At 34.2% G+C, this 14,927-nt stretch overlaps 1 protein-coding gene across 1 annotated transcript in view; it reads left to right on the plus strand.

Moving 5' to 3' along the window:
* VPS13C (vacuolar protein sorting 13 homolog C) overlaps positions 1-14,927 on the plus strand; it is a 194,867-nt gene that overhangs the window by 133,353 nt on the left and 46,587 nt on the right. Inside the window, 8 exon segments of the mRNA XM_017869045.1 lie at positions 1,545-1,666; positions 2,173-2,467; positions 3,776-4,165; positions 6,412-6,516; positions 7,218-7,382; positions 8,901-9,029; positions 9,608-9,741; positions 11,350-11,476. Of these exon segments, the coding sequence (XP_017724534.1) occupies positions 1,545-1,666; positions 2,173-2,467; positions 3,776-4,165; positions 6,412-6,516; positions 7,218-7,382; positions 8,901-9,029; positions 9,608-9,741; positions 11,350-11,476 (1,467 nt within the window).

Consider the following 14,927-nt stretch of genomic DNA (forward strand, 5'->3'; position numbering starts at 1 on the left):
AATGTGTTTTTAAAAAGATAGGAGTTTAATGAGGAGAGAAAATAGCTATATTCAGAAGTCTTACAGTATTGACACTGTGACAAAGAAAAAGATTGCTATATAATTGAGAGAATAAGAAATAAGTTGGATTTTGTTTTTATATTCAAAACCCCAAGAAAAATTGTTTTCGGTCAAAAATTTTATAACAGTAACTAGTCTCCTTTTTTTAGTTTGTGTGTCTTAGAAAAGCAATTTGTAGTGATCGTTTCTAGTGATGAAGAAAATACTCATCATTATTTTGAGGTACTAATGATTATTCTGTCATAGAGAAACATTGGCAAATTAATATTTGAAATTCTTTTCACTTATGCACTGCCTTAGTACCTCATGGATATACAGAAGTTGCAAATATCCCTGTGGCCAGACCTGGACGGCGATTGTATAATGTACGGAATCCCAATGCCAGTCATTCTGACTCTGTCTTGGTACAGATTGATGCAACTGAAGGGAATAAAGTAATTACCCTTCGCTCTCCTCTACAGGTAATACTTCAAAGTGAATTGTATCCCTTTCAGTGTATCAAGAAATGTTAAATCATTTAACTGAATATAGGAATATAGTAAAACTTCATTAGGTCAATACTGATTATTCAGAAATAAATAGTAATTATTCAGAAATAAATAGTAAATGGAAATGGCTTCTTTTACTGTCCAGCTTGCTTTGGTAATATTTATTTTAAATGTCTATAGTTTTGTTTACTTAAAGCTCATTTTTGTTGTCTGTCTTTTAAGATAAATTTAAAATTAATAAAGGTTTTTTGGTATATTCCTTTAAATATTCAGAACTGAGGATTATTGTAATTGTAGGTAGGAAACATTCCATTCTGTCTGTATGTCACTTGGATTGTATTTTCAAGTATGTATGAAGGCATATTGGAATGATCTGTTCCTCTGAAAACATTTTAGCATCTTAATCTGTGTAAATATTTTTTCTACTTTTAAGGTTTTATCCAAAGTTTTCTTTTCTGTGTATTACTACAGGTTTCGGCATATGGTCAACAAAAGAAAATTTTTTTTTCCTACCTGTAACATCAGATAAAAATGAAAAGGTTTCAAATTTTGGACATTGTTATCTTTTAGTTTGTTATTTGTTCCAATGCATAACAGACTGTTGTCAAGAAAAGATAGTTGTACTATTTTTCTCATGATTTTTTTGCTATCCATTTTGTTTAGTTTTACACATGATGCATTGAGAAAAGATTGTCTTGGAGAAAAAATGGCTTAAATCTTCAGAGAATAATACATATTTGAAAGATAATATAGACTAATACTAAATATAAGCTTATAATATATGGAGCATTTGAATATCTTAGTTTTCAACTGCCACTTAAACATTATGTTTAATATATGTAGCACTTAAATACTCTAAAATTTTCAATTGCCAATAAAAGTATCTTCCAATATTGAGTTTGAAATTTTTTAGATCTAAAATATTTGTTTGTGGCTCTCATTTTCTTTCGAACTTACATATCTTTAAAAAAACTTGTATTTGTTTTTGTCCAACAGATCAAAAACCATTTCTCCATTGCATTTATCATCTATAAATTTGTTAAGAATGTTAAGCTATTGGAGCGCATTGGGATAGCCAGACCTGAAGAGGAGTTCCATGTTCCTTTAGATTCATACAGGTAGATAATTCTTGAAATGTATTGAACTTTAAATGTACTGAGTTGGGGATTTATATTCTGGAAAATAACTTCATATTTTTATTATCTAAAGATGGGTAAAAGCCAGTTTTAAGACATAATTTAGTCTTCCATTGAGATACACATTTATATTATCATTGAATTTATCAGGTGAAAATTCCTTATTGTGTATTTGGTATCAGAATTTTCTGAGTATTTTATTAGATCGCCTTTGTATTTGAAATGAAAAAAATTTTTTAAGTTGTCTTTGTTTACAGAGGTTTTTTTTGTTTGTTTGTTTTTTGTTTTTTCTTAGGAAAGTTCCTCCATAAGTTAGCTATGTGATTTTGGGTGAATTTCCTAACCTAAAGCCCTGGTTTCCTCATCTATACATCTGTAAAAATAGGAATAACAGCACCTATCTTGTAGAGTTGTCAGGAAGATTTAATGAGATTTTTTTTTTAAGTTCTGGATCAAAACATTATTGTCACTGTTTCCTCCTTCTGCAGATGTCAGTTGTTTATCCAGCCAGCTGGAATCTTAGAGCATCAGTACAAGGAATCCACCACTTACATTTCTTGGAAGGAAGAACTTCATAGGAGCAGGGAAGTCAGATGCATGTTGCAGTGTCCATCAGTCGAAGTCAGCTTCTTACCTCTCATAGTGAATACAGTTGCTCTGCCTGATGAATTAAGCTACATATGTACACATGGGGAAGACTGGGATGTAGCTTACATTATTCATCTTTATCCTTCTCTCACTTTGCGGAATCTTCTCCCATATTCTCTAAGATATTTACTTGAGGTGTGTCTCTTGCATTTTGCTTGATTTTTATTGTTGCCCAGAGTAAATTCTGATTTTGTTTTATGGCATTTTTGATTGAGGTCAATGTTTTATATAGCGTATGTGTAATGTGTAATGCCTTCATAATATTAATGATAGCAAAAACTGGCATAACATTTACTATGTGCTAGGAACTGCTCTGTGTACTTTACATGTACTAGCTTATTTACTGTTTATAATAACCTCCTGATGTGGGTACTGTTGTTAGGCCCATTTTACATATAAGAGAACTGAGTTGAAATGGGTTAAGTGACTCGCTCAAGATCTCATAGCTAGGAAGTGGTAGAGCTGGGATTTGAACCTAGGCAGTTTGGCTTTTTGATCCCTGCCTCTTTACTGCATCTTCCTTAAATTAAGAAGCATGATCATCTCTTTATTAATTAAAATTCCATTAACTAAAATAGAGGAAAAAAATGAGAAAATATTTCATCTTAGTTTAAAGTTTTATTTTAAAGTCAATATTGTGATTATGTCTTCAAGGTTCTGTTGAAAATAAACCTTGGAAAATAAAAAAATAATTACTGTCTTAAGAAGTAATAAAGATTTTTTAGTAATGTTGTATAATAAATATTTTAAAATTTCTGTATGGCAGTATATTTTAAAATACTAAAATCTGGAAAGTGTTTGGAACCTACATTTTTTTTATCTGACAATGAGCCATTCCTGAGTTGTGGAGACAAAATTAATTAAACGAATTAAATAGTATTTATATAAGAGTATTTTGTAAGAATTAAATAGTATTTATATAAGAGGGGTTTTTAATAAGGAAACCTGATTTATATGTTATTATTCATTTTTCAAGTAGTTCCACCTTACTTAGATAACTTGTCAGAGTAATTTTTTACCTGACAAGTGAATAAGAATAGTTTTCTTATTCCATTCATATGGGAACCATTAGGCATGGTCTATAATTAGAGGATAAAACTGAACACCAGGCAGTTAAGTGGCTCATTTAATGACATAGCTCTCATGGACAACAGCCAGGCTTTCTGAATTTGGTCTTTGACTCTTGATGTAGACCTGATTTTTTCACAAAACTAATGGCTATTAGCCTCCTAATGGCCAAAATCAGTTTCTGCCTTTGGCTATGGGGTAGTATTTTGTTTTTAGTCCTTAGTGAGTACTGGACATTTGTAAAATGTAAGCATGATACCTCACAGAAGACTGCAGTTTACCTGCATCTGGTAGGTTATTTAGCGTTTGTGAAAAATATGAATTTTGTTATTTCAGAGGTTTTAAAAGTTACTAAGCAAATTTTGTTTGTTTTAGGGAACAGCAGAAACTCATGAGCTGGCAGAAGGCAGTACTGCTGATGTTTTGCATTCAAGAATCAGTGATGAAATAATGGAATTAGTCCTGGTGAAATACCAGGGCAAAAACTGGAATGGACATTTCCGCATACGTGATACACTTCCAGAATTCTTTCCTGTGTGTTTTTCTTCTGACTCCACAGAAGTGATGACAGTTGACCTGTCAGTCCATGTCAGGCGAATTGGCAGCCGGATGGTGCTGTCTGTCTTTAGTCCCTATTGGTTAATCAACAAGACTTCCCGGGTTCTTCAGTATCGTTCAGAAGATACTCATGTGAAACATCCAGCTGATTTCAGGGATATTATTTTATTCTCTTTCAAGAAGAAGAACATTTTTACCAAAAATAAGGTGTGGTTTTGTTTACATAATAAGTTAAAGCAGATAAATTCCTAATCTAGAAACTTGAGAGTCATTTGCTTTCCCTAAAACCATGCTAACTTATTTGCTAAATGCCATTGGTGTGAATTAGGTTCAAGGAGACTTAAGAAAAGCATAATCAAGTGGGATATTAGGAACCAATAGGTTTCCTGAGACTGAGTTGTCTTTTTCTCCAATGCCTAGTTACCTCTGTTCTTGAAGAAGTAGTAGTAGTAGTGGTAGTAGTAGTAGTAGTAATAGTAGTAGTAGTAGTAGTAGTAGTATAGTAGATAGAATAGCTTGAATTTATTTACTTTACCGGTGATGAAATGGCATTTCTAAAGAAGTTACCATTGAATTTGCTGTATATTAGATGAGTCTTCCTATGTGTGAAGCACTCAGACAGGCCTTTGGGAGAGAAACCTAATGCCTAAGCCTCGTCGTTTATGCTCTGGTCCCTTTTTTCCTCTTCAGGCTCATGTTTTGGTATCCCTCACCACCCACTTTCTCAAGGACTTACCTCTAGGCTTTTGTATATGCTGCACCCTTTGCTTACAGTGCCTCTTCCCCTTTTTCCCTCTTTTTCTGTCTTCCTCATCATCCCTGATTATCTGCTGTTCATCCTTTGTCATTCTGCTCAAGCCTGATATATATATGAAGATTTTCTAGCCATTTAAAATGGGCCTAGACTTCCCATCCATGTTCTTATAGGAATAGTGGTTCTCAAATTTCAGTGTATATTAGAATCACCTAAAGGTTTTTTTTTTCTTTTTAATGAGATGGAGTTTTGGCCAGGCTCGGTGGCTCATGCCTGTAATCCCAGCCAGCACTTTGGGAGGCCGAGACTGGTGGATCACCTGAGGTCAGGAGTTCGAGACCAGCCTGACCAACTGGTGAAACCCTGTCTCTACTAAAAATACGAAAATTAGCTGGGCGTGGTGGCAGGCCCCTGTAATCCCAGCTACTCAGGTGGCTGAGGCAGGAGAATCACTTGAACCTGGGAGGCAGAGGTTGCAGTCAGCTGAGATCGTGCCATTGCACTCCAGCCTGGGCGACAGAGTGAGACCCCATCTCAAAAAATAAAACAAAACAAAACAAAAACAAAAAAAGAAATGGAGTTTTGTTCTTGTTGCCCAGGTTGGAGTGCGATGGCGTGGTCTTGGCTCACTGCAACCTCCGCCTCCCGGGTTCAAGCAATTCTCCTGCCTCAACCTCCCAAGTAGCTAGGATTACAGGTGCCTGCTGCCACACCCTGCTAATTTTTGTATTTTTAGTAGAGATGGGATTTCACCATGTTGGCCAGTCTGGTCTCAAACTCCTGACTTCAGGTGGTCTGCCAGCCTCGGCCTCTCATAATGCTGGGATTACAGGTGTGAGCCACCGCGCCCGGCACCTGAAGGGTTTTAAACACTGATTACTGGGTCCTGTCTCTACAGTTTGATTCAGTAGGTCTGGGTATGGTTTGAGACTTTGCATTTCCAACAGGTGATGCTTTGGGAACTCCACTCTCTTTGAGTGTTGGTTAACACATGGTATTGTAATTGCTTGTTTATGTGTCTGACCTCTAGTTTTCCTCAAGTTTTTTACAAACTAATTGGGTGGATGAGGGTGAGATTAATACAAGGGCACCGTTTGATCTCTTCTATAAAATTTTATCTAAATCCCAGAATCAGAAGTAAACTATCCTCTCACCTCGATAGCATTTTTTGCCTCTTGTATGGCTCTTATCCCATTGAGTCTTGTATCATAATTTTTAGTATGTATTTCCTAGTCTCTCTGTCTCGTTGGAAGCTCATTGAAGACAGGAACTGTGTCCTATTGTCTTCCATTCTGCCTATCACAATGTCTTTAATGTAGTGTCTGCTGCATAATGTTAAAGACATAAATTCTCTATATGTTAAGGCTTTAAAAATTTGTTAGCTCTGTATCATAAGTCTATCACTGGAAAACATCATTTTGCATTATAATAATTCTTAAAAACAATACAGAATCTCATTGGTATCTAGGTTTACTATACTCATTGCATAGGTGAATGAGAAAGTCAGAACTATGTTTTTGTTTTATTGTTCCCTAGAGTTTTTTGTGGCTCTGTTACCTGTTTGCAGTATGGCTTTGATTATATTTTTCTGTGTCCCACAGTACTAAAGAAATTTCTAGTAGTCCAGCAACTTTCTCTCAAATAAAATTATTAAAATGTTTTAGTTTTCTTATATGACGATATGTGCTCTCTGGTATAGGTACAATTAAAAATTTCAACTAGTGCCTGGTCCAGTAGTTTCTCTTTGGATACAGTGGGAAGTTATGGGTGTGTGAAGTGTCCTGCCAACAATATGGAGTACCTGGTAAGATTCTGCTTCCTTATTTACCTTTGATTCCATTCACCTTTTCTACAGTTCAACAAACAAGTTGGCTCCTAAAGTGTACAGAAATTTGAATTTAAAGTGATAATGTGGAGGGAGGGCTGTTATCACTACAAGTATTTATGGTTACTGATACCAGAACAAAACCTGAATTTGTCTAAGTTTAAGACAGTGAGTTTAATCCATCCAAGTGAGCAACTTGGTAAATATTCACAGTATGCTAGAATCCTTATTCTATACCACCCCTTGCCAGACATTTCTTAAATCTTAAATTTGACTAGTATGAAAATTTTAATAATTTGATGCCAATTAACCTATTTTATTACTACTTCAAAATTTTTATTTTACTAATAACAGATAAAGCTTGTACACTAATTATAAAGCAATTTATGTTTGAAATTTTAAAAAGTAGAGAACGCTAGACATACTAAGTCTGTCATTGCAAGTCATTAAATTACTAATTGATATTTCTTGAATTGTTTCTGATGGAGCAAAACTAAGGAACTAAAATTTTTTTTTCTTAGACGATAATCTGTAGTAGAATGTAACTTGTAGTTGCTTTATTTAAGAATTATTATTTTAAAATATGTTAAGAAGTTTGTGTGTGAATGTGAATGAGGGGATGTGTGTATATTTCAAAGACATTGAATAAACTGGAAAATAAGCTTGTTTCCTTTCCACAGGTTGGTGTTAGCATCAAAATGAGCAGTTTCAACCTTTCGCGAATAGTTACCCTGACTCCCTTTTGTACCATTGCAAACAAGTCATCGTTAGAACTAGAAGTTGGCGAGATTGCATCTGATGGCTCAATGCCAACTAATAAATGGAACTATATTGCTTCTTCAGAGGTAACATTTTTCTTTATTACAACTGGTTCCTAAAATATACAAGTAAATATTGACATCTAAATAAGAATTGTATATACCTCTTTTTCAGACTCTATCATATTTATGTGTTGAAATATGACAGCCAGCTTTTAAAGATTTTTTTATACTATATTTTTAAAAAAAGAAGAAAAGTTTTGATAATACTTACACTAGCCCAGTCTAGATCATTAATAGTTTTTTCTAATTCTTCCTATATGTGTAGAATGTAGCTATGTACTGTAAAAAGTACATAGAGATTATGTGCTATATGGTGTCTCCATAGTCAAGATAATGTCTCTATATTCAAGAAGCTGTTATCTTAAAAGAGTAGTAAAAGTCAGCACATGGAGAGATAGGTAGCACATGCTAAGTTATAGGTGGTTATAGAATTTCTGAATAGGTGAGCTGGAAATTTCTTTGAAAATTAGCTACAATTCCGCCATCTCACTTTACTGAAATGGAGACTTTTCCAAGATCGATAAAGTCATTGGTCGTTGAAATCGTGGTGTTATAGATCAAAAGATAAAAGTTTCACAGAAAAGGTGGGATTTGAACTAAGCTCTTCATGCTCAGTAAGATTCCAGGAGGTGAAGCAAATGGGGGAATGTGTGCCAGAACAGGACAGGTGCAAAGATGAGCACTGGTGCTTGATCTTGACTGAGTTTTCAACCAAACCAGCTGACTCTCCGGATAGATGAAGGTCACTTTCTACTGTTTAAAAAAGTTTCTAAAATTATTTTAAAAATATTTAGCAAAAGACTCAAAAGGAGGGATTCTAATTACAATATAAACAAAAAGCTCTAAGAGCATGGTGTGTTCAAGACACTTAGAATGATCTCCTTAAACTCAGCAACAAATAAATGCTTTTTTTTTTAAATCTTTGCTGTGGGTTTGATTATGATAGTATTTTTTATTCAGAAATAGAATTTACCTAGTATTCTATAACAGAAGGACATTTTATGTTAGGAATGAAATGTTCAGTAAAAACTGAGGCTTAAAGAAGTAAGTGTATGGTCTGATTAATATCAGACAGCTAGGAGGATGGTGTCAGAACTTCCAGCAAGGTCTGTGGTGTTCTTTCCTCTGCTTTCAATTGTCTTTCTGGTTTATCTAGGATAAGACACTCTGTGAAAGAATTCATTGTGTATTAGTGAATTAAAGTGGATATACACAAAAGCAAATGAGATTATAATTTTTAAATACAATTTTAAAATAATAATGAATTTTATAATTCTTAATCAACAGGCTATTCATTTTCTCATACTGCAATTGTACCATAAATACATATAGACTAATATATCTGTATTCTCCTGATGCATTTTCTTTGGTTTCATAGTCATTATATTGTCAGTAATCTTACTAAGAGATGTGGAGGACATATTTTTAGAAGCTTCATAATAATTTAATCAAGATCAGAATCAGAATTGAAAATTTAATTAACGTCTTATTTATTATATTACAGTGTTATCCTTAAGCTGATAATAACTTTTATATTTTTAGTGCCTTCCATTTTGGCCTGAAAATTTGTCAGGCAAACTTTGTGTGAGAGTGGTGGGCTGTGAAGGATCTTCCAAACCGTTCTTCTATAACCGACAGGATAATGGCACTTTATTGAGCTTAGAAGATCTGGTAAGTTTTAATATTTTAAAATAAAATGTCTTTGATTTTTAAAATTTGCTTTGAGATATTTCAGTAAACCATGCTATCAAAATTTACTGGTAATTATTTGAAGGTCCTGCTGTATCAATATGTAATGCCAACATATATTTGTAACAGATCAGAGCCAGTTTGCTTTTCAGTAAGAACTTAAGAAAACAGGCAGGGTGGGAAGCTACGCCTGTAATCCCAGCACTTTGGGAGGCCAAGGCAGGCGGATCACGAGGTCAGGAGTTCGAGACCAGCCTGGCCAATATGGTGAAACCCCATCTCTATTAAAAAGTATAAAAATTAGCTGGGCATTGTTGCACATGCCTGTAATCCCAGCTACTTGGAAGGCTGGAGCAGGATAATTGGTTGAATCTGGGAGGGGGAGGCTGCAGTAAGCTGAGATGGCGCCACTGCACTCCAGTGAGACTCTATCTTGAAAAAAAAAAAAAGAAAAAAGAAAACAAAACTTTTGTGTTTTACATAATATTGAAATTCCATATGTAAGTGTAGATTAAACCAGTACATCAAACATACTTTTAAAATTTTCTTTCCTACAATAGAATGGGGGTATCTTGGTGGATGTAAACACTGCCGAACATTCAACTGTCATAACTTTTTCTGATTACCATGAGGGATCTGCTCCTGCCTTGATAATGAACCATACACCATGGGACATCCTCACATACAAACAGAGGTATGAGAAAAAAGGGTTAATAGGAAATACTTTTATTGGTTCACAGTAACTAATGGGAAACACTTTGGTTTCATATTCAGAATGTTTTTAGATTTTAGAAAGGTGATATGAAACACATGGTGTTAATGTCTAATATCCTTACATGTTTTGAGATAACCCTCTGTAAACACATTAATATTTCTGCAGCAAAACTGATGAATATTCACGTCAAATGGGATAAATAGAAATTATTAATAGTTTCATATCAATTCAGGTCAGGTTTTGCTGCCAAATGAGTTTTGACACCAAATTTCCAGAAAAATCTTTGGGGTTTTAGAGCTTTTTAAATTTCAAAATGGCAGGTAAGGGAGTGAACCTGTTTGAGTATTCCCTTTCCTGGTAACTTGGTAATGCTCAGTGAACCTCTTCCTATAAATCTGTATTTAGTTTTTTTGGGTAGGGGTAGTAGAAGGTTAAATGAGAAGATGATGAGTAGATAGTGGTGTTGAATGTATAGCATTGGCTGATAGGAATTTCATTGTTCTTGCCTTTGCTGTCATTTGGTTTGGATGATGTCATTATTTAATGGTAGAGAATTTAAGCCCTTAAAATATCTAATAATTTTATTTATAAAATTATATAAATTTGTATTAACATATGTATATATGTATATATATTTATACATATATATACACATATAAATGTATGTATATATGTAAATTTCTTAAAGATTTCCCTAGTCTTGACTCTAATGGAGTGAATCCAGTGAGAGATTTAAAAGTACAGATTAGGATTAAAACCTAGTTGTATTACTTTTTTTCTCCCAGTTCTCTGGAATATTTTTTGCATTAAATGGACAAATACTTTACTTAAACTGTAATAATCATTTTTAAAGTCTCCTGGGAGTCTTGTTAAGATGCAGATTTTGATTCAGTAGCTTTTGGATGGGGCCCAGGACTTTGCATTTCCCACAAGTCCCCAGGTAATGCTTATTCTGCTTGTTTACAGACCACACTTTGTGTAGTAATGGTATGGACATAATTTTTTTTGTTGCTGCAATCCATAATATATCTTAAGTATTTTATTTGATTAAAAAGCTTAACTGGTCACAGTGATGTGTACCTATAGTCACAGCTACTTGAGAGGCTTGGGTAGGAGGATCTCATGATCCCAGAAGTTTGAGAGTGTAGTGCAATATGATCTTGCCTGTGAATGGCCACTGCATTCCAGCCTGGGAAACGTAGGAGACCCTGTCTGTAAAAAATATGTTTAAATTTAAGCACTGAGTGAAAGTTCTGCTACTAAAGATATTTACTCTTCACAGCCATTTCTACAGGTAGACTCTGATCTGGCAATCTGTTTACCCTAATGAATTCCATTGGTATGATTCCACTTGGATCAATTCTGAGTACACTGAAGCTTCAGAAAGGGCAATATTCTCTTTCCCCAAGCTTAAACACCATTAATTTATTAGACATTTTAGGGTACTTGTTTTTAGGTAGAGTTGTGTTTTATTAACCAAAGGAATTGCATAGGACTTTTGTGCTAGTCCTCTCCTCAGTAAACTACGGGTTTGGATTTCTTAACTCCAAGATAATTCTGATTTTCTCTCTGTTCATTTTGTTTCAGTGGGTCACCAGAAGAAATGGTCTTGTTGCCGAGACAAGCTCGACTTTTTGCGTGGGCAGATCCTACTGGTACCAGAAAACTTACATGGACATATGCAGCAAATGTTGGGGAACATGATCTGTTAAAGGTATCGTTTGATGTGAATGAGTGCTCTATGAGTTACCTGCCAGTGAAGGAAGTAGAGAAGCTATCTTCAATGACTCCTTGTCCTAACTGAACTAAAAGTGAATTGGAAGTATTTCCAGCATAAGTAGCTTTTGGACTTTAGATGGCAAATACTGTAGTTCAAACCACTATATTATCTTAGATCAATCAAAGTCATTTATTTACAATTAAAAAAAATAGACCTGCTTTATCTTGTCCACCTAAAGACCAGTAAAGCACCTTTTTTATTTACCAATTTTAAAAGGAAGGAATTGTAAGACTAAGTTGAAAACAACTTTATTTTGAGCATACCTCTCCCACTTTTGGCTATGAGTTTTTAAAGGATGTTTTCCTAAGCACAGCTATATATTTTGTTAATTAATGGAGTCTGATAGTATGCAAATTATTGCCTATAAGAAATTTAGTGAAATATTTATTGAAACAATATTTAGGTAGCAGAGTTGATAAAATATGTTATTTTTTAGACTCTTAGCCTCTGAAAGGGCCCGAAGAGTTCGTATACCAGCCTCCCATCTGATACAGGAATTGCTCCTGCATTAGTAATAGATCATCCAGTTTCTATATGAATATATTCCATGATGAAAGAGTTTATATAGTGTCATTGTGCATTGTTCATTGTCCAATAATGCCAGCTTTTAAAAGGCTTTCTTGACTTTTGCTTTAAAATGGTAATTGGCCAGCAGTTATTGAATTATCCTCGTTTCTTCTCTCCTCACATTTGATACTACTCAGCAACTGTAGCTCCCAGTAAGTAGCATATAGATACTAGAGAGAAGGTGGCAATGACCTTCTGGAGGAAGATATAAAGGTCTGTATAGAAGCAGATCCAGGCAGCATTCTGTTAACAGCATGGTCAGGGATTTCAGTTTTTAATGTTCCTCTTCTGTTTGGTGTTAGAGAATGAGACAGTAGGAAGAGAGGGTGATTCCACCTCAGTCAGCAGATAGTCTGCCACGTATTGAAAATTGAGCTATAAGCAAGGAAATTGTTCATGTCCTTGTCCACTCAGTCGATCAAAGAAGGGAGTTCTTAGGCCCAAGTGGACATGACAGGGGAGTTCAAAGAAAATCATACATTGTTGGCAAACACTAGGTTTACACAGATCTTTCCTCGTTTAAGTATGATAAACAGAAAAAATCCCAACATGGGCTTTATGAAAAAAATACTTCATTAGAAAAAGGTAGCATTATCCTGTTGATTCAGAGGGTAGTTGTACCTCTGAAAAATTTTTTACTACAGGACCAGAAGAATCATTTCAAAATGTATGCCTGGCATCCTCAACTAAGTTATAAAGACATGACAACTATGAAATAAGAGAAAGCAAGGTGAAATAAAAGACAAAGACAGCAAAATAAAGTGTTAGGGGAGAGGGGAAACTATATTCTATGCATACTATATATTTATATCCCATTTAATCCTAAATTTTATTGGAGAAATGATAAAGATTATATCTTTTTAAAAAACCTGTCAATTAGTAGAACTCAAATCAGTGAGAAAGGAATTTCAAAACAATGAAAAAATGAAAATAAGTAAAACTTTGCCATTACAGTAAAAGAAAGAAACCTAAGAAAGTATATAATAAATGACAGATATATTTTATTGAGGACATAACATATATTGATGCTTTTTATATATTATCACTAATTCTTATGATAGGAACTTTGAACTGCTGGTTGGAATTCAAAATCAGATCTGTCTGACTTCAAAGTCTGTGAACTTTTTCTACTAGACCATGCTTCCCATCAGTTATGTCAGTAAATGAAAATGGTTTAAATTCTATTAAAAGATAAAAACATTCAGATTAAATTAAAAAAATAAGATTTAACTGTAAGTTGTTTACAAGAGTTCTGTTTCAGCCATGCTAACAGAAAATTATAACCATGAAGAGAGATGGTAGAGATGTAACAAGCAAATGGAAGTAAAAACAAAGTAAATTTGTTGATTTTAATTTCTTTCTTTTTAAAAATTCATACATAATAGTTGTACATTTTTGAGGGGTACATGTGATATTTTGATACATACATAAAATGTGCAATAATCAAATTGGAGTAATTGGCATATCTACCACTGTAAACATTTCTCTTTATGTTGGGAGCATTCCAAATCTTCTCTTCTAGCTATTTCGAGCTATAGAATACATTATTGTTAACTATAGTAACCCTACTGTACTAGCTAACACAAGATCTTACTCCTTCTGACTATATTTTTGTACCCACTAACCAACCTCTCTTGTTCCCTCCCATCCCCTTCTCATCCTTTGGTAACCAACATCAACTCTCTATCAAATAAAATACACTTTTTTTTTTAACTCCCACATATGAGTGAGAACATGCGCTATTTGTTTTTCTGTACCTGACTGACTTCACTTAACATGTGACCTCCAGTCCTATCCATATTGCTGCAATATTTGACAGGATTTCAGTCATTTTTATTACTGAATAATATTGCATTCTGTATATGTAGCACATTTTCTTTATCCATTCATCTATTGATGGACATTTAGGTTGGTTCCATATCTTAGCTATTGTGAATAATGCTGCAAAAAATATGGGACTGCAGATATCCCTTCAATATCCTGATTTCCTTTCATTGGGATATATACCAAGCAATGGAATTGCTGGATTGTAGTTCTATTTTTAGTTTTTTGAGGAAACTCCATACTGTTTTCCGTGTAGCTCTACTTACATTCCCATCGACACTATACAAGTGTTCCCCTTTCTCTACTTCCATGCCAACATCTATCTTTTTTTTTTTTTTAATTAAAGCCTCTAACTGGGGTGAGATAATCTCATTGTGGTTTTGACTTGCATTTCCCTGGTGTTTAATAATGTTGAACATTTCTTCATAGACATGTTTGCCATTGCCATTTGAGATATGCCTATTCAGATCTTTTGCCTGTTTTTAAATCAGGGTTTTTGTTTTTTGTTTTTTTTTGTTTTTTTAAGGAATTCAAAGCCCTCTGCCAAGCTTGTGGAATATTTTGAGTTCCTTATATTTTCTGGTTATTAATCTCTTATTAGACAGGTAGTTTGCAAATAATTTCTCTCTTTCTGTATATTTCTACTCTGTTGATTCCTTTACTGTGCAGCCTTTTAGCTTAATGTAATCCTATATGTTTGTTTTTACTTGTGTTGATGGTGCTTTTGAGGTCTTATCCAAAAAGTCTTTGCCTAGGCCAATGTCCCAAAGCATTTCCCCAATGTTTTCTTTAAATAGTTCTATGGTATCAGGTCCCAGATTTAAGTCTTTAATCTATTTCAGTTTTATTTTTGCGTATGGCAAGAGGTAGGGGTCTAGTTTAATTCTCCTGCAGCACCTGGTTATCCAGTTTTCCCAGCACCATTTATTGAAGACACTGTCTTTTTCCAGTATATTCTCGTGCCGCCTTTGTTGAAGCTGAGTTGGCTGTAAAT

The sequence above is a fragment of the Rhinopithecus bieti genome, unplaced genomic scaffold (assembly GCF_001698545.2).
Source record: "Rhinopithecus bieti isolate Rb0 unplaced genomic scaffold, ASM169854v2 scaffold_4908, whole genome shotgun sequence".
Taxonomy (NCBI): Eukaryota; Metazoa; Chordata; class Mammalia; order Primates; family Cercopithecidae; genus Rhinopithecus; species Rhinopithecus bieti.